At 31.9% G+C, this 18,763-nt stretch overlaps 1 protein-coding gene across 3 annotated transcripts; it reads left to right on the forward strand.

Annotated features, from left to right (window-relative positions):
* Window positions 1-78: 78 nt before the first annotated feature.
* LOC111708922 (dehydrogenase/reductase SDR family protein 7-like) lies at window positions 79-15,304 on the forward strand. 3 transcript variants are annotated; one of them, XR_002766759.1, is made up of 14 exons: window positions 79-647; window positions 2,160-2,224; window positions 3,236-3,296; window positions 4,751-4,832; window positions 5,301-5,400; window positions 7,487-7,611; window positions 8,548-8,605; window positions 9,184-9,234; window positions 10,909-10,965; window positions 11,186-11,240; window positions 11,514-11,610; window positions 12,240-12,297; window positions 12,366-12,426; window positions 15,185-15,223. XR_002766759.1 is itself a non-coding variant. In XM_023482431.1 (13 exons), exons 2-13 carry the CDS (start codon window positions 2,165-2,167, stop codon window positions 15,287-15,289), a joined length of 912 nt encoding a protein of 303 aa, XP_023338199.1. In that variant the 5' UTR covers window positions 79-647; window positions 2,160-2,164; the 3' UTR covers window positions 15,290-15,304. The 3 variants fall into 3 exon arrangements, 1 of the variants encoding a protein (XP_023338199.1); XR_002766760.1 differs by having other exon boundaries at window positions 12,249-12,297; XM_023482431.1 differs by lacking the exon at window positions 12,240-12,297 and having other exon boundaries at window positions 15,185-15,304.
* Window positions 15,305-18,763: the final 3,459 nt, after the last annotated feature.

The raw sequence follows: 18,763 nt of genomic DNA on the forward strand, positions 1-18,763 counted from the left end.
TTTTCTATTTATTTACGCAGATAGAATTTTTTGGCTCAAAGTAAGATCTGTATGAAATAAACTTTTTGATTCCATTTTGTGTTAGGTCTAGGGACCTAAACTTACATCTGTAAACATTGAAGATAATTGATGAAGATTTCTTAGTTTCTTTATCTGTCTAATTGTACTGCCCTTTCATTCGACATAGATATTGTTGCGACATTAGCCTAATTAGATTTTTGTAAACAGACTGCTAAACCAGTTTTAAGCCCCCAACTGTTACCCACACCATCCTTTCATTCGTAGATATTGTTGCGACATCAGCCTAAAATTATTTTTTGTTAACAGATTGTTAAACCAATGTTTAGCCCCCAAAACTGAGTTTATTCTGTATTTCAAAATTCTTTTTTTTTGTACGGTAATTAAATTTTCTTAACAATTGCAACCAACCCCTAAAAGTAAAGAAAGTCTTTGGCCACTTAGCCATGAAGATTAAAGAGCTAGAGCTTAATCTGAAACTCGTAAGTCTTAAAACTCGTGTGTAAATCTAATGGATCCTGCCAATACTTGTTTATAGTTTCAGAGAAGTATGATAAGGATTTAACTGAGTTTAGTTAATGTTAATACACTGTGAAGAGTATTATTGTTGAGGCACATTTAGCCGGAAGGTGAGAGGAATGGGAAATATTATTTTCATTCATTTAATCAACTTTTTTTTTAAATGGCGCAATATTAGTTATTTATTACACGAGTCCTAAGTTACCTCTTTCTTGAATATTATTACATCTCGATAACAGAATTCATTGTGATAGTTCGGAGAAAATTATTGTTTTTTCCAGCGTCTGACATAATTTGTGAATACAATACAATCAAATTTGATGTCGGGACTAGGAGATGGTTGACACTAAACAGGACTTTTATAAAGTGTATAAACGGTATTCATCAGTAACTGAGAAAAACTGACAAAGCAAATCTTAGGTTTTCTAATTGAGCATTTATAATTTACACTTAGGTTTTTAATGCAGCAAAGACAAAGAAGGAATTTGGCATATTTCAACTTGGTTGCAAGCATTTTGATATGATCTTACGTTGCTAAAGGAAAGGCAAAGAAAGCTGCAAAGTTGTTTCACTGTACACTGCAGAGCTCGCAGAGCGTTTAGTAAAGTTTAAACTGCCAATATTTAGATTTTAACATTATTTATTTAAAGTAGTGACTAATAATACAGTTGGGATAAGATTTTAGGGACAGTAGGAACTTTTTAGGGACAGTAGGAACTTTTTTTAAAATTATATTTCTTACATGAATGGTTCCCTGCAGGTCAAACAAAACCAGCTTCTTTCGATTCAAAATTATTTTGTAACCATTGAAAATACTAAATTGAAAGCTGCAGAAATCCAAACTGAAATGTAAAATTGTCCTGTCAGAGTTTTGGGTCGTCATCTCATCCGGGATGAGATGTGGCAATAAATTTCAAACTCCGAAATTCAAATATGTATTCATAGTTTTTAGATACTTCTAATAAGAATATTTAAACAATTTGAGCCGCGCGCGGCTTAAATTTGAGACACGGCCCAAATATGGTTTGTTCCACTTAAAATTGTATTACATTTTCAAGATTTAAGTCAGCGCTCAGTTGAAACCGGATTTTGGCGAATTTGAGACGTGGCTCAAATTCTCTTTTTACTTTTAGTAATAATATCTCATCTAAGAGATTGAAAAAAAAAATCTTAGTTTACAGACAAAATATCGTAATATCCAGAGAAAATATCTTAATTTTCAGACAAAATATCGTGATTTACAGACAAAATATCATGATTTTTTGACAAAATATTGTAATTTCCAGACAGAATATTAGGATTTCCAACCAAAATATTGTGATTTCCAGAGAAAATATTGTAATTTCCAGACAGAATATTGCAATTTCCAGACAGAATATCGTAATTTCCAGACAAAATATTGTAATTTCCAGAGAGAATATCGTAATTTCCAGACAGGATATTAGGATTTCCAGAGAAAATATTGTGATTTCCAGACAGAATATTAGGATTTCCAACCCAAATATTGTGATTTCCAGAGAAAATATTGTAATTTCCAGACAGAATATCGAAATTTCCAGACAGGGTATTAGGATTTCCAGAGAAAATATTGTGATTTCCAACCCAAATATTGTGATTTCCAGAGATAATGGCTGGATTTCTAAACCTTGTAAGTGGATATTTCTCCATACCTTGGCTATTAATTGAGGTGAGATCATGGTTTAACAAATATTGAAACAAAATTTATTCTTCAATTTGCTTTCATTACAAGACATACTGAGAAAGGAGTCATCAATTGTTTAAATTAAAAAGAACTGGTCACTGAAGCTTCTCAGCCATGAAATCATCCTTTTTTAAGAAACGTAGTTGTCAGAATTGTAACTAGAGGGGAATGAAACATTTTATACCATGTATTTTATACCATGTATTTTAAACCATGTATTTTATACCATGGATTTTATACCATGGATTTTATACCATGTATTTTATACCATGTATTTTATACCATGGATTTTATACCATGGATTTTATACCATGGATTTTTTACCATGGATTTTATACCATGGATTTTATACCATGTATTTTATACCATGGATTTATACCATGGATTTTATACAATGTATTTTATACCATGTATTTTAATACCATGTATTTTATACCATGTAATTTATACCATGTATTTTATACCATGTATTTTATACCATGTATTTTACACCATGTATTTTATACTATGGATTTTCACAAGTATTGCTTCTTCTTTTAACCAGGAAATGTGCTATTGTCAACAAAAATAAAATCAAGGGCGTATACAGAAATAAATTTAGGGAGGGGCGAAATTTTCTTTCCTTCAGGAGCTCCTGGGGGGGGCAACATTTAAAGTATAAATTCAAAACATTTGGCCTCTTGGATACTTTGAAGGTACACATACAGTCCAATTACCCTGTACTACTTAATCTCCTTCAAACAAAACTAGCGGGAAAAAATAGCAAACTAATTTTTTATGTTCTTTACTCTTCAGTTTCAGTTTTAGAGTTCTTGGGGGGCTACACCACCCCCCCCCTTNACATGACGCCTTTAAAATACTGCATTCGATAAAGGTTTTCAAAGAAAAATTAACTGATTTTTGAATTATTTTTTTCATGTTTCATGATCTGGGCCAGATAAATCAATTTTTGTTGAATATTTATTACGTTAAATTTTAACATATTTTTTATGTTAGATGTGGAGAGAGCAAAGATTAAACTCTAGATATGGGAAGTTTAGAGGCAAAGTTGTGCTAGGTTAGCAATATTCTATTCAAAGGGGGGAGGGGGCAACAAATATCCACGCCCCTTCTCAGGTTCCGCCAAGGAGTAAGGAATAGAAGGGAGATATAACTGACGTAGTCCGCCCTACCATATAATTATACATCCTTTGCAGACGGCTACTCCATTTGAATAAGAAATATTCAGAATAGGTTATTGTATATGCGGTAATTGTATATCAGACATTTGAATTACAGACTAAAACATCTTTTGTAATCTGATAATATCGTATAGAAAAAAAATTAATAAAACTTTGAAGATTTCAAAAAATTTTCTAAATAAAATAAATATAGAAAAGCGATCCAAAAACTATTGTTACAATATACGAATTAGTTTAATCATCTTTTTGGAACGTTTTTTGGGTCGTTTTTTTGGGTCGTTTTTGGATCGTTTTTTTTTTGAATAATTTTTTGGATTGTTTTTTTGGACTGTGTTTTTGGGTCATTTATTGGATCGTTTTTTGGATCGTTTTTTTGGATCGTTTATTGGATCGTTTTTTGCATATCTTCTGCCAAGGACTATATTTTACAAAGTTAAAGTTTAGAATAACAAATTTAGAAAAAATTTGCTACTCTTACATTATGCTAAATTTTGAACCTGAAATTTAGTTACTGGTGCTAGTTTTGGCATTAGTAGAGATCTATATATACAGGGTGAGTCAAAAATTTTGTGTGATTTGCGGCGTCTGGTGCAAAATTGTACCTTTTTTGTGCAACTCTCCTGTAAGGTGTATTTTCAATACTTTTTCAAAATTTTCATATTTTTTTGGTACTCCAATGGCCCAGAAAAAATCCGCGAACCTTTTTTCTCTCAAAATCAAAAGTTCAGAAAAGCAAAAATGTGCATATAAATTATTTCTATAGAAACCTAAAAATTTTAAGGATTGAATCAAAGAATCACAGAAAATTCGCAAAATTGTAATAAGAAAATTCGCAATTTTCAGTTCTGGTCTAATTTTTAAGGAAAGTTATTTAAATTCTCTAGTTCCTTTCTTTTTAGTATATTCTAAAGTATTGAATATACGCTGTTCAGTTGAAACCTTCAGAACCATTGAAAAACAACTTTTCCTTAAAAACTTTACTAGAACTAAAAAATGCAAATTTTCTAATTACAATTTTAAAATTTTTTTGAGATTCTTTCATTCAATCTTTTTAAAATTTTAGATTTTGATAGAAACAAGTTATTTACACATTTTTGTGTTTCTGAACTTTTGATTTTGAGAGAAAAAAAGGTTTGCGGATTTTTTTTAGGGCCATTGAAGTACCAAAAAAATATACAAATTTTCAAAAAGTATTGAAAATACACCTTACACCTGAAAAAAAAACACCATACAGGAGAGCTTCACAAATAAAGGTACAATTTTGAACCTATATATATATATATATAAATAAAAATATATATATAATGTATATATATATTTATTTATTTAGTGACTGGTGCTAGTAGTGGTATTGGTAAAGAGCTAGCTAAACAGCTTTTTAAACAAGGAGCTAAACTTATCCTGGCGTCCAGGTAAACTAAAAGTCCAAAACCTTTATATTTTCATACTGTTTAAAAACAATATTGCTCTATTGTTATTCAAGATCAGCATCTATATCTGTCCAGATGAAAATTTAAAAATGATCGTTTAATCTTTTTTAGTCTTTTTTTAAGATTTTTATAAAACTTTCAACATTTCAAAACTTAAACTTGCAATACTTATCATAAGAAAAAATATAAAGGGAACCCGAACGAAAAACAATCGTCTGTGGATCAGATTTACTCCGTTTTTTGGTTTTTTTTTTGCATACATTTTTCTCTCTGGGTCAACATTTGGCATGGAACAAGAGAGGCAAATTGTTAGAATAAACAATTTGAAAACTTTTCAGAATTTTGAGAACTTTCAGAGTCCGAAAACTCAGGAAAACTAATCAAAAACTATTAAAAAAAATCTAAGTGGAATACATTGTAGTAGAATACTTATGAAATTTAAATATCTAGGTCGACAGAGAAATTGCTGGAGCTTCGGGACGAGCTGAAGAGTATGCAATGTTCAGTTCCTATTTATGTACCTGCAGTCCTGACAATAGACTTAGAACAAGTAATTTATCGCAAAATACAGACAAGGCATTAATAACTTAGGACAATCTCTAATTTTCTAATATTTGTCTAACCTAATGCAGTAAACCTTTGATATTTCAAACTATGAATTCTAATAGATAAATTATTTGCAGTTTGAAACATTAAACATCAATAGGTTGTACTCTTAAACAAAATTTCATTATAACAGTGCTTTTAAAATAATCCTCATGCCATAATTTTATATTAACTGTAACCTTAAATTCAAGATGGTTGCCGGATATTTTAGAATACATTTTTAGATCGTCGTCTGTAAATGGTAATGAAAATTGAAATTAACATTATTTACAGCTTTGTAAACGAACTTCCACAATGTATTAAGACAACTGCACAAACTTTTCATAACATTACCTTTAACACTAATAAAGCTCGGAACAAAATATAATCTTTTAAGGCTTGATCCTTCTAATCCTTCTTGAGAAACTTTATACCACAGCAAGTGCAAACCAAAATAGTTATTTCTTAAACTAACAAGGGAGAACAAAAATGATCATGTTCTTTAAAGACTGAGATTCTCTGTTTGTAAGAAATGAAACTATAGATTGATTTGTCTTATGATAAGGGGGGGGGGGAAATGATTTTACATAATGAAGAAAAAAAAATTGGAACAAACATGTCAATCTCAATACAACGAATATTTTTAAATTTTTAATATTCCAACCCCTTTCTTTAACATCATTTTGTTCAAGCCAGGGGTATTAATGTATTTTATGAAAATATAACCCCTGTATTATATATTCATTATTCAACTGGAGCGAAAAATCTTTACAAAGCTTTATTTTATCTCAAGTGTAGAGAGAAAAAGATGAAGGGGGGGGGGCAGACACCATTAACTGTTTTTTCTTCTTGATCATATTCATTTAGCTGAAGAAAATGATACATAACACAATACAATGTCTAGTTAAGAATAAAGAAAAAACAAAAACTACGCAACAAGGGATGGGGGGGATATCTAGCCAAAAGTTGGTTCGTTCATTTCGCTAATTAGATCGACCCCCACCACCACCGTATACACATACATCTGAACAGTTTGTTTTTTAACATTCGTGACAGAAACAATCTTAAGGAATAATAATTGTCTTAAAACATTTTTAAAAAGTGAATATTTATTTGCAAATTATCTTTTTTCCATCTCATAATCTGAGTTCGTTTCCCTTTTGTTCATTTGACAGCCCAATTTTTTTTAAATAATCTTTTTTGTTTGTTTATTTTCTTGTGGTTTTAAACAGTTTTTTGGTTTATCGAGTTTGATGGTTATTATATCGTTAGAACTGACGAGGGTCAACCCAGACCGAAAAATATTTTCAATAAATGTGGAACTAACATCTACTTTTGTTACTCTACAGAGGTTTGGTCCATCACCATTACCAAATTTTAAAATCAAAGTTTATCTTTGTGCTCCCACCTTACGAACGGGCACCCTGAAGATTTAGTTTTTTTCATGGGATCCTTGAAATGGCAAAGCTCTTTATCACTCGGATTAAATAACTCTGTCAGTTGAGAATTTATTTGTAGACAGTAATAATAATAATAACAGTTGATAACTGAAATATGTAACAATATATGAAATATATACGTACAATAGAGGTATAAAAATACAATTTATAAAGCGCCCTCTCATTCTTTCTGAAAAAAAAGTATTCTGAAAGTAACATTTGTTAGATATTAGTTGAATAGTTATCATGGTTTTACATTAGATTCATGGTATATATAAAATAATCTTTAAAATTTGCATCTAAGTTTTAAGAATGAATTTTCATTTGTGTGCTTTTGAAGTTTTAAAGTAAATGCAGATTGAATCTTGTTTCTTCATCTTCATGTTGAGCCTTGATACGTCTAACCGAATCGTCTCCAACCTGTATACCAGAATTTACAGGGGGCATACTAATATGAGCCCCTAAATTCCTGTGTCGAGCCCAGGTAGCTTGCAAAACTCTGTCCAAGCCCCGCATTTTGCTTTTCGAGCTCTGATATTTACTGTTTTTCTTTATTTGCTTAAAATTAATTTGTTGGGATCCATATAATTCTCTTTATATTTCTCTATGAAGGTGGGCGAATTGGCTGGGAAAAGTAAGGAGGCGTGGCAATTATTTGGGCGTGTTGATATCCTGGTGAACTGTGGTGGAATGTCAGTGAGAGGCGGAGTAGTTGATACCCAGCTTCATGTGTATAGGTGAAATATCCATATTTAAAACATATAAATCGTTATAATGATATTTATTTTTTATTGAACTTTTAAAAATCAAGGTTTAATTTTAGTTTTGTTGCAATCATGCACACACATGGGAGTGGGGCCCATATAATTATAAGAAAGCGCGACATTTTAGCAATCTTTTGTGTATTTGATGTAGTTATGAAGCAATTAGTTTTAACAGTTGCTTAAAAATCGGCTAAATAAGTAAAATGGGTCTGTATAGTGTAAATTGCACAATTGCTTGCTTTCATGGTACTATTTAAAATCATAACTTTAGCTCTCTCTTTCTTATTCAATTTTATGAGTTCCACTAAGGGATCAAGGTTGTATAATATCTCCCCGGGTAGATTAGAAAGAAACCTTATATGACGTCACTTTCGTCTCTATAATCAGTGGCATTATATTAGGTTTTTATCTATCTATCTTAGAAGACGACATATGTTCCGTACAATTAGAGCGCATTGAGAACCTAACCTTATTATACAACCCTGTGCATTAGATCGCATTGAGAACCTAACCTTATTATACAACCCTGTGCATTAGATCGCATTGGGAACCTAACCTTATTATACAACCCTGTGTTGGATCGCATTGAGAACCTAACCTTATTGTACAACCCTGTGCATTAGATCGCATTGAGAACCTAACCTTATTATACAACCCTGTGTTGGATCGCATTGAGAACCTAACCTTATTGTACAACCCTGTGTTGGATCGCATTGAGAACCTAACCTTATTGTACAACCCTGTGTTGGATCGTTATTTGAAAACTTTTCATAAGTAGGGTTTGCTTTTATCAAACTTTGCATTAGTTTTATCTCAACAAAAAATTGAAAAACTGTCCAAAATCAGTTTTCCAACTATTCCAACTAATAATTTTGATTTGAAGTTATTGGACATAATTTTCCTATTTAGACGATTGATGGAAGTAAATTATTTTGGAAGTGTAGAGTTGACCAGAAATATTGTCACGGTAATTATCTAACTTAAAATAATCTTTATTCGGTTTAATTGAAGGCCGAGTTGGCGAATTTTCAAAATCTAAACAAAATGAAAGTTAAAGGGTGTGTTGTCGAAACGTTAAAGGGGGTTTCAGGAAAAACCACAATTTATTTTTAAATCAATTGCATTTTTTCCAATACTGTCAAATTTTTCAATGACTAACTAAAACATAGGGTGGAAATAGTAATGAAATCAACCAACAGGCCACTTATTTTCTTTGCGCCAGTAAATGCATGAAATAACTCCATCAGATAAAAAGGAATCATACAGTGATAACCAGAATACCGTGGAATAGGAAGTTGACATTTTAGCGATACTCAAGTAAATTCGATAGTTTTAGAAAGCAAATAGTTTTACCAGTCACTTTTTATGTAGGGGAAATTGGTCTGTTTACACTGCACAATTGCTGGGTCTACTGGACTATTTATAACCAAAACTTGAGTCTAAAAGTCGTCTTTTTCAGAGATATCTGGGTCCCACTGTATATGCTGCTTTTGCCCCCCCCCCCTTCCCCTCTACTCTAATAATTAATTTCCTTGTTTATTCTAGAGAATGGTTGAAGAAGGATGTGGGCTTGTTGTGAATATCTCTAGTATTCAGGGGCAGAATATACAACACAAACAAATATTTACTTTCTTATTCCCTCTGGAGACACACAGTAAGATTCATAAAACCGTGGGATTGGAAAACGACTTTTAGACTAATTTGAAAAAAAAGAAACATTTCCTGTTTTATGTTTAATCTCAAGCTATAAACCTTAAATGTCTTCTTCCATTTTCACAGTTTTATGGGTCTCTGTATTTTATATTCTATCTATATAATAAAACAAGACATTCGTATATATATTCCCCATACCGGCCAAACGGCTGGACCGAATGGGCTGAAATATATGTAGGACACTCATGGGGTAGCCTATGGGTCCTCGGGCAACGTCGGGCCCTTAAGCTAGTATTCTTTTATTTTATTTCGAAAATTTTTACAAAATATGATTTTTCTATAGTGAACATTTTACAATTCCCAAAACATAAAACTTTCCCCTGCCCAACGTCCCATAACCCTGGGAAGCTGCGTGCGTTCAAGTGCTTTTTACAGGGTTACCCACAAAGGATGAGACTGTCTGTTTCAATCATCACATTTATGATTCCTTGAAACTGTAAACTTGTTTCTCTCTATGCCCAATCATTGAATAAGCCATTAAAGACTTAATAAACTACTAGCTTGGGAATTCCAGCGTTGCCCAGGTTACTCATGTTTAATAACGCCGTTTACCCGTACTTGGTCGATTTTACTGGGAAACTAAATTTTCAAAAGAAAAGTCGAAATTAGAATTTCAAAACCAAGTAAGAACATATCCGTGGTTCTCCCGAGGTCCCCAATAAAAATTTGAGACAAAACAGTCACTAGGGGTTACTGAGTTATGATAGGACAAACAAACAGAAAGACAAACAAAGATAACAACTAAACATATATATAGGATACAGGGCAGAAGATTTAATTCAACCTTGGGATCTTCCTTTCTGAAGAGTATCAATTCGTCTTTACAGTCTCATCCTTTGTGGGTAACCCTGTAAAATATATACTCCTTTATTTACTTAGACATCAAGCAAACAATAAACATGATTTTCATGAATAGAGACAAGAGAGGTCTCACAGAAATAGATGTTCTTACCTTTTCAGTCATACTTTATAGATTTATATATTAAAGCCGTTGCGTTGTGCGTTTTTTATAAATTACGAGCTATTTATATCATACAGATCTAACCATAAAACTCTGGAATAGGAAGTTGACTTTTATACTCAAGTTATGACTTTAAATAGTCCAATGAACATGAGGCACAGCAAATCAGCAGTGTAAACAGGCCAAGTTCACTTAATGATTTATATAATAAATAACTATTTAAACTAGATCCTTTGTAATAACATCAAATGCACTTTTTTAAAATGTCGTCTTCCTACGCCACAGTTTTTGGTTATCACTGTATAGTACTCATATTAAGTAATAGGCTTTTGCACGCCCTTTTCTCTTATCAATTTTAGCTTTATAACAGTTACTCTGAAAGACGTCATTTTTAATTGTTCTCAAATTTTCGCGGAATTTCCAAAAATTATTAATGTCGACATTTGCTCAATATTTCAAATTTTTTCAACATAATCCCCATGTAAGGTATGTGGACCGTAAAAGTTCCAATATTGTATTTCTAGAGGAAGCGTAAAAGATTAGGGATAAGCCAAACCTCAGTTTTGATAAAAAGTTTGTGATTGGTTTGAATAAAGGGATTGATAAGTTTACCTGATAGATCAGCTTACTCAGCCAGTAAACATGCGATACAGGTAAAACAAGTTTACTTAAAGGGACTGTTTCTGTTTTCAGAGAGATTTTAAAAAGTAAAGAAGACAGTTTTGGGTAAAGCAGTACAATTAATTTCTAAATTTTTACAGTATCAGCGAGAAAAAAGCATCAAGGTTGAGTCAAATAAAGATAATTAAGAGCATTAGTCTAAACATCTGTAGGAAGGATTTTTAATCTTCTTAATTATTGATTTAATTGCAGGCGTTCTCAGATAGTTTAAGAGCCGAGGTTTACAGTGCTGGAGTTCGAGTTTTAGGTAAATTCTGCCATGGAAAGAAAAATCAATTGATTTTGTTTGTTCATATTTTTAGCTGAAAAGTTTATAAAAGGCTTCTGGTTTTATCTTTCTAATACTTTTCTTTTGTTGATATTATTGTAGTTGTGTCTCCTGGGTATTATTGTAGTTGTATCTCCTAGATATTATTGTAGTTGTATCTCCTAGATATTATTGTAGTTGTATCTCCTGGATATTATTGTAGTTGTATCTCCTGAATATTATTGTAGTTGTATCTCCTGGATATTATTGTAGTTGTATCTCCTGGTTATGTGAACACTGAGCTATCGTTGAACTCTCTGACCTCATCTGGAGAGAAACACAACAAGCTGGACCCGACAACACTAAACGGGTAGAATAGATTGAGCTAAACACTTGCCTCAAGCTCTAACCCTTGAATCCTAATATATTTGCAACCCTTTTGTTGTTGACCTTTGATATTTCAAACTAGATTAATTCTGCTATAGATAATTTCTTTTCAAGTTTGTAATATCAAAGGTATATAAATATCATCAGGTTTAAAAAATATCGGGATTAAAAATTAAATTTGAGGATAGTGTTTAGTTCCTTTGTGGGATTGAAAGCTTTAAATTCCACAACTTTTAAAATTCGAAAAAATGATAATATGAAGAAACTATAAATAATATAATATGTCATGACACAAATATTGATAACTACAAAGCTGCATAACCCCATTCGTGAATCCCGGGTTTCAAAACTGGTTTTTATAACGATACCAGCTGTCTTAAGTGTTGGGCTCTTTATTTTAATATCTTAAATTCCTGTAAAACGCGTTGTACGCTGCAGGTTTCAGTGTTAATTCAATTTCCAGCTGCTGAGCTGATGCGTTGCTTATGGTCCTTTACATTACCGGCTTCCAGAATATTCGAAAGAAAAGATAAATGTTCTGCTAATTCTAGAAAGTGAATACATAATATTTTTTAAACATGAAACATCTTGCAAACAAAGTATAATTAAAAGGTTTCGTAGATTAATGAGAATAAGGCAGACAATCTTTGATCAGTTAAAAGTTTTAAAGGTACAGTCACTTTAAACTTTGAAACACACTGTATGTATAATCTGTTTTTAATCCACCATTTTATCTAGGTATAGTGTGGAGTATGTGGCAAAAGAGATAATTAGAAGTATTCTTAACGAGGATAAGGAGGTATAGCTTACACAATTATTTATATATTATTATATAATTATTATTATTTTAATATTATTTAGATATTTTTTAAACAAATTGCATTCTTTGAAAAATCTGATCATGAAATACGTTGCAAAGTTGTCATTTTTCCTCAATGCACTTTCTTCAGAATAACTTTAAACTTTAATCTTTGAAAGTCTTTAAGAAATTAGATACGTTGTGCATCGTATTTGTATTAAAAAATATGCTCAAATTGTTGTAAACCAATAAAATTTTGAATAAATAGATTCTGAAAAAAGTTGGAGCGGGGGGGGGGGGGTTGCGAATTGTTTTTTATTTCTGAAAACTCTTTAATTTTGTTCAAGTATTCCACTAGTTTTAATCTAAACTTTTTAAGATCTCATTTTGTTTGAAAAAGTTCTTCCATTTCCTGGACTTGTTTCTTGCTGAATTAAAATATTTTTTCAATCCGGAAATCCATTAGGAATTAGGAATTAATAAGAAAATCTACTTCATAATTTAACAAAAAAAAGATCATTCGAGTTTTGCCTTTTCTCCTTGAAAATCTTAAAGATAGACCCAAAAACTGTGTAATAGAATGACGGTATTGTAGCAATCTTATGTTCATTTGATTTTGTTAGAAAGCTTATAGTTTTACCAATAGCATGGAAATCAACGCATCAAGTTAACTTGGTCTGTGAACATTGCACAATACACAATTTCATGTATACAAGACCATTCAAACCTTTAACTTGAATCTATCTTTCTATTCCACAGTTCCACGGGTACTGATGTATTGTGTCACCATATTTCTCTGAAAATGCGGGAAAACAAGATGAAAAATCTGTAATGTTACATCATCTATACGCAACATCCCCCCTACTGAACTTCTGACCTAATAACTTTCCGACCTAGTGCAATATCGGACCTATGCCAGCTGTTTATTTTTGTATTATTTGAGGGTTAGGTTAAGTTTAGACAGTTTCTGAGCCTAGCGCTGCGGCTAGGACAGGCTAGGGGGCCGAGCGCCACGGATAGGACAGGCAAGGCTGGGCGCTGCGGCCACAAGTCCATCTAACAGTTGTAAAAACACGTGCCAGTAGGTCGGATGTGTAGTATAGCGGATTTGGCGTAGGTAGGAAGTGAAGTATGGCGGATTTGAGTAGGTCCAAAGATACATCATCGAAAAATCTATGAGAGTTACACGTACAAATTGTAATCTGTATCCGGTTTCTTATTAAATAAAATCCTGGGTCCACCTTAAAGAAAATTTAATCCAAAGCACTGAGTAATTGGAAAATAAGATATTCCTTTTAAGAAGGATTTAGCCTGTAATCTCTACAATAAAGCTCTTTGCTCTTATACATATACTTTGCTTGTCTGGGTGGGTGGGTGTCTGTTTGTTTGTTTTATCCAATAAACGTCAAAACGGCTGAACCGATCGGGCGCAAATGTTTTGCGGGACCTCACGTGGTCGTGACCCCGGGGAAGGTTAATATGATGATTTAATTTTGAAAAATTTGCCTCCAACAAAATTCGTTTTTTAGAAACTTTTGAAAGTACACGAAATTTTTATTGTAAAATCCGAGAAATTTTGTTTTGTTTTTGTTTTACAATGAGAAAATGTTCACAATCGAGAAAGAAGATATGCGCGAAGCGCTCTAAAAGCCTAGTATATATATGTCAGCTATAGCTGGCCAAACGTCTAAACCGAATGAGCTGAACATTTTTTTAGGATTCCCATGGGTACCCGGGGGGTAACATATATAGGCTAAAAATTTAAATTTTTTAATTCAAAATTCATTTTTTTAATTTTACGGGCAACACCGCCCATCGGGCACCTTAGCTATAGTACTATCTATATATACTTTGCTTGTCTGTTTGTATCCAATAAACGTCAAAACGGCTGAACCGATCGATAACAAATTTGCTGTGGGACCCCAGGGAAGGTTTAAGGATGATCTAGATTTCAAAAATTAGATGAACAGTGAAGACGGACAAGTTTACTCTGTTTGTATACTGCAATTTTCTTGTTTTACTAAGTACAACCGTATGCAGGCAAAACATAAACAAATAAAATGTGAACATAGCAGACGAAACTTTTACAGATTACAGCTTTCTCAGTATGTATCACATACTAAATCAAAGAATTTTTTGAAAAGACGATATCGAATTTGTCACTGAATTCCCATGATTATTGGGACACCCTGTAGCAGACACACAATTTTGCATGAAATGTAATATACGAAACATGATTATATGATAAACTTTTCAAATTTGTGTTTAGTCTCATGAAACTCAAAATAATTGATTGAATATTTAAACCGTACATATATGGACACCCTTAGGGCTTGATATTTAAGCGACCCTTCTATAAGAGAATGCAAAATCAAAGGGTTTTATTTTAAAAAATAAGATTTTTTACTCGTTGGTTAATTATATTTGAAAGGCTACCGTTGCAAATCGTTATAGATAAAACGAAAATTAGAAGATTGCACAATGTTGCCAAGGGGGGGGGGTGCAACAGCAAAAAAGGGGAACCCCCCCCCCCTACACAAATGCTCTTGTACGCCCCTGTTCGTAATAGATAATAGTTTAAATTAACGAGTATGACTTCAAATAATTCAAACAGTCCCTGAAAATTGGTAATCTCCTAAAACTACCTTTAAAAAGTTTTGTTTAGGTACTCTTTTTGAACTTGCCTTGATGGCGGAGGAGCAAATTAAACATCCTTTTAAAATAAAAAATCTACTTTATTATACTAAGTTTTGTTTAGGTTGTTTTGGCTCCAGTTCATCATCGATTGGTTGTTGTAATTCGAACCCTCCTACCCAGAATATACTTTTATATTATGCAAAAACGAGCACAGAAAAATAAATAATTTTTGTAATTTTAAGTTATCATTTTTCCACATTATAAATCTATTTACAAAGATATTTGTTGCAGAAAATTTGAGTTTGAGAAGTGTAATCAGTTCCTATTCAATTAGGATTAAGGTTCTTCTCAAGATATAAACCCACCTAAAAAAAATTATTAAAATGGTTGGAGTTTCATGGTCACCCAGCACCCTGCATTTCTCAGCTGATGGATCGATAAATAAGAGAGAGAGATAGATAGATAGATACATAACTAGTTTTCTGTATTGTGTGTATTCATTGAACCCTTAGGGATATAATCTAGTCACAATTTATTTTCTATCTTTTTATGTAAATTTAAAAAAAGAAAATTTTGTTTTTCATTTTTATTTTTCATGTTTGTAATTCTTAAAATTCATCCCTGTAAACTTGGGATTTGGCCAAGAAAAAAAACTAGTCTACTATATAGTATAGATTAGTTTCTATTTCCTTTAGGTGTTACAAGTGGGGGATTATTTCGTTACAAACCACCTTCAGACTTCAGTGTACAAATACATACATCATCACAGCTTGTATTAGCGCAACAGCAATTGATGCAAATTATATTTCATAATAAATAAGGTTTCTAAGAAGTACTAAATCAGAGCTTACATTTGATTAAAAACGTAAAAAGTAAATTTGTTTTTATACAGTACTACATAAATGTTTTTTATTTCTATTTTTTGCCTGTATGCAAATAATAAGAATGCAATTGTTTTTTTAATCCAACTCAATTAGTAAAAAAAGACAGCTGTGTATTATTTTCTTGCTATATTGTATACTTGATGGTAATTATAGTAAATTTGGATAATTTTCTAGAAAGAAAAATATTAAAAAACAAAAGCAATTCATTAGTTGCAATTTGTTGTATACTTTTTTTACTCATATAACTTTAATAAAATCTGAGTAATCTCTTTGCTATTTTAAAATTTGATTCTTTTGAATCCTTTAGTATAAATAAAAAACGTCTTAAAGCAAAATTATTAAAAGATTGAGGAAACTTGAAGATGAAACTTTTTGCATTGACAGCACATTTTCTTCGCAAGCCAAAATTTTAAAGTTGTATTAGCTTTTATGTTATACAATCTTTTACTTGAATATTAAATATGTCCAACTTAAATAAATACCCCACTGTGCCCCCTCCCTTCCCCTCACAAAAAACTTCTTTTAACCACCTTTCCAATTTTTAAAATTTCTACGAGAGATAATTTAACAAAGAATTTCCATGCTTTTAGTAGATAGATTGTACAGATCCTCTCTCCAGATCCTCTCTCCAACCTGGGGGGCTTTCAGTTCTCTTTCCTGATACACCTGTTACGTATAGAATCAAAATCTGCCCTATTCTAGTTGAATCTTTCTAATGTATTGTTTGTTTCTTTATAACTGGATAAAATTTCAATAGAAAGTGGACAAGATCACTGCTGCCATTTTTTCCACTATGATGAGGACTGTTTGTTAAAACAAGATCTAAATTATATCCTTTGTCAACTATAAATAAAATGATACTAATGAATTATGGAAAGCCGGAGCTCTCTGGCAGACTCTCCGCCTTTCATTCGCCTCGTACGACGAGTTAATCTTCCGTGTTCCTACAGTTCGTGAAAACTAACCTTCATTTCGGGTTTAGCCCAGGCCGATCATATTTCCTAATTTAAAAAAAAGTTGTATTTAATATCACTTTTGAATCCTCTGATCATTAATTGATACCTTTTATCTTTAAAAAATTTTATCGTGAAAAAAAAAAAACCATTTTTTTCAGACTACAAATGAAGTCGATGTTGCGGATTTCCGGTTTGTACAGATTTCAGACTAGACATTTTTCAGGTAGAAATAGGATTTAAAAAAATATTTATTTAACTAGCCCTCAAATCCCGTTAAATTTGGGGTTTTTTCCAACAGTTAAAATGAACAGTTTTTGTGGATACTTTTTTATCATTTTAAAATGTCTCATTGGTATCGATGAATCCTAAAGTTTTTCTCTACAATACTGCACTTTAACTCAACTACCATGTCTAGACGGTTACTTCTTTTAAGCCTGCAAAAAGACAACTAATTGTACACTGTGCAGTGTGCAGACTCCGATGCCTCTAAAATATATCACTTACTGAACAATCATCGCAAAGAAATTAGACCACAATGTTTAAAATGGCGGAACACATTAAATCTGAAAACAAACGAAAAGATATTATCGCATTAGTTTTTTTGTATTTTTTTTGGGGACATCTTTGATCGGTTTCAGGGACTTTTAGCTTTAAATGACATTTCAATATTTGACAAATTATTTTTAGATAAAGTTGTTAAAATTTAATATTTATTTTGCAGTACAAAACGAGTTGAATTTGATCTTTTTATGAAGTAAGAAACCAGCTGAATTTTTATACATATTTTGCAGTACAAAAACAGCTGAATTTTATATTTATTTTGCAGTACAAAACCAGCTGAATTTGATATTTATTTTGCAGTACAAAACCAGCTGAATTTTGATGTTTATTTTGCAGTACAAAATGAGCTGAATTTTGATTTTTATTTTGCAGTACTTAACCAGCTGAGTTTTGATATTTATTTTGCAGTACAAAACCAGCTGAGTTTTATATTTATTTTGCAGTACAAAACAAGCTGAATTTGATATTTAATTTTCAGTACAAAACCAGCTGAATTTTATTTATTTATTTTGCAGTACAAAACCAGCTGAATGCCCGAGTTGGATTTATTGGACTAGGAAATATGGGTCGGGGAATGGCAGAGAATCTTATACAGAAGGTAATTAGAGATCATGCTTTAATTTCAAGAAAAAATATGTACTACGTATTTCACAGTGTCGAAAGTTTTGATTTAACCTCACCAACTCTTTAATACTTTTTATAGCCCTAGACATTTTACATTTTAGAGCTCGAACTCACTTGTTTACATTTAAGAGCTCGAACTCACTTGTTTACATTTTAGAGCTCGAACTCACTTGTTTACATTTAAGAGCTCGAACTTACTTGTTTTAGCTTTAGTAGATTTGACAGTCTTAACAGTCGTCTTCCTATTCAATCATCTAATGGATTTCAAAAAAAAGAAGAAAAAAAACACTATTTTGATTTTTAAAGCCCAGTCAATTTGTTTATATGCAAGAAAATACGCCATTGTTCAAATATGAGAACAATCTCTTTATTTAAGTAATTCTTTAGGGACACTCAGTCGTAGTATTTGATGTAGTGGACTCCAACCTGGCGGAGATTGTTGCAAAGGGCGGAGAGGGCGCAGGATCTCCGGCGGAGGTGGCGGAGAAGTGTGAGACGGTGGTCACTATGCTACCCAACAATGATATAGTCAGGGCAGTTTACGAGGTAAATTCGACATTTACTCCTGTAAAATTAACCTTTTATTCTATTCCATTTCATCCAGACAACATTTTATTATGTTAAACTAAATTTGATATTTAGTTTTAAGACGACATTTCATTGTAAAAAACTGCA

This window comes from Eurytemora carolleeae, unplaced genomic scaffold (assembly GCF_000591075.1).
Source record: "Eurytemora carolleeae unplaced genomic scaffold, Eaff_2.0 scaffold879, whole genome shotgun sequence".
NCBI classification, from domain to species: domain Eukaryota; kingdom Metazoa; phylum Arthropoda; class Copepoda; order Calanoida; family Temoridae; genus Eurytemora; species Eurytemora carolleeae.

Bases quoted from the DNA above. Each gene is read 5' to 3' on its own strand.
- LOC111708922 (XM_023482431.1), top strand. From the start codon at position 2,165: ATGGCTGGATTTCTAAACCTTGTAAGTGGATATTTCTCCATACCTTGG. The intron at 10,966-11,185 runs GTAAAACAAGTT...ATTTAATTGCAG, and splicing joins CCAGTAAACATGCGATACAG to GCGTTCTCAGATAGTTTAAG. The intron at 12,427-15,184 runs GTATAGCTTACA...AGTTTTGTTTAG, and splicing joins TTCTTAACGAGGATAAGGAG to GTTGTTTTGGCTCCAGTTCA.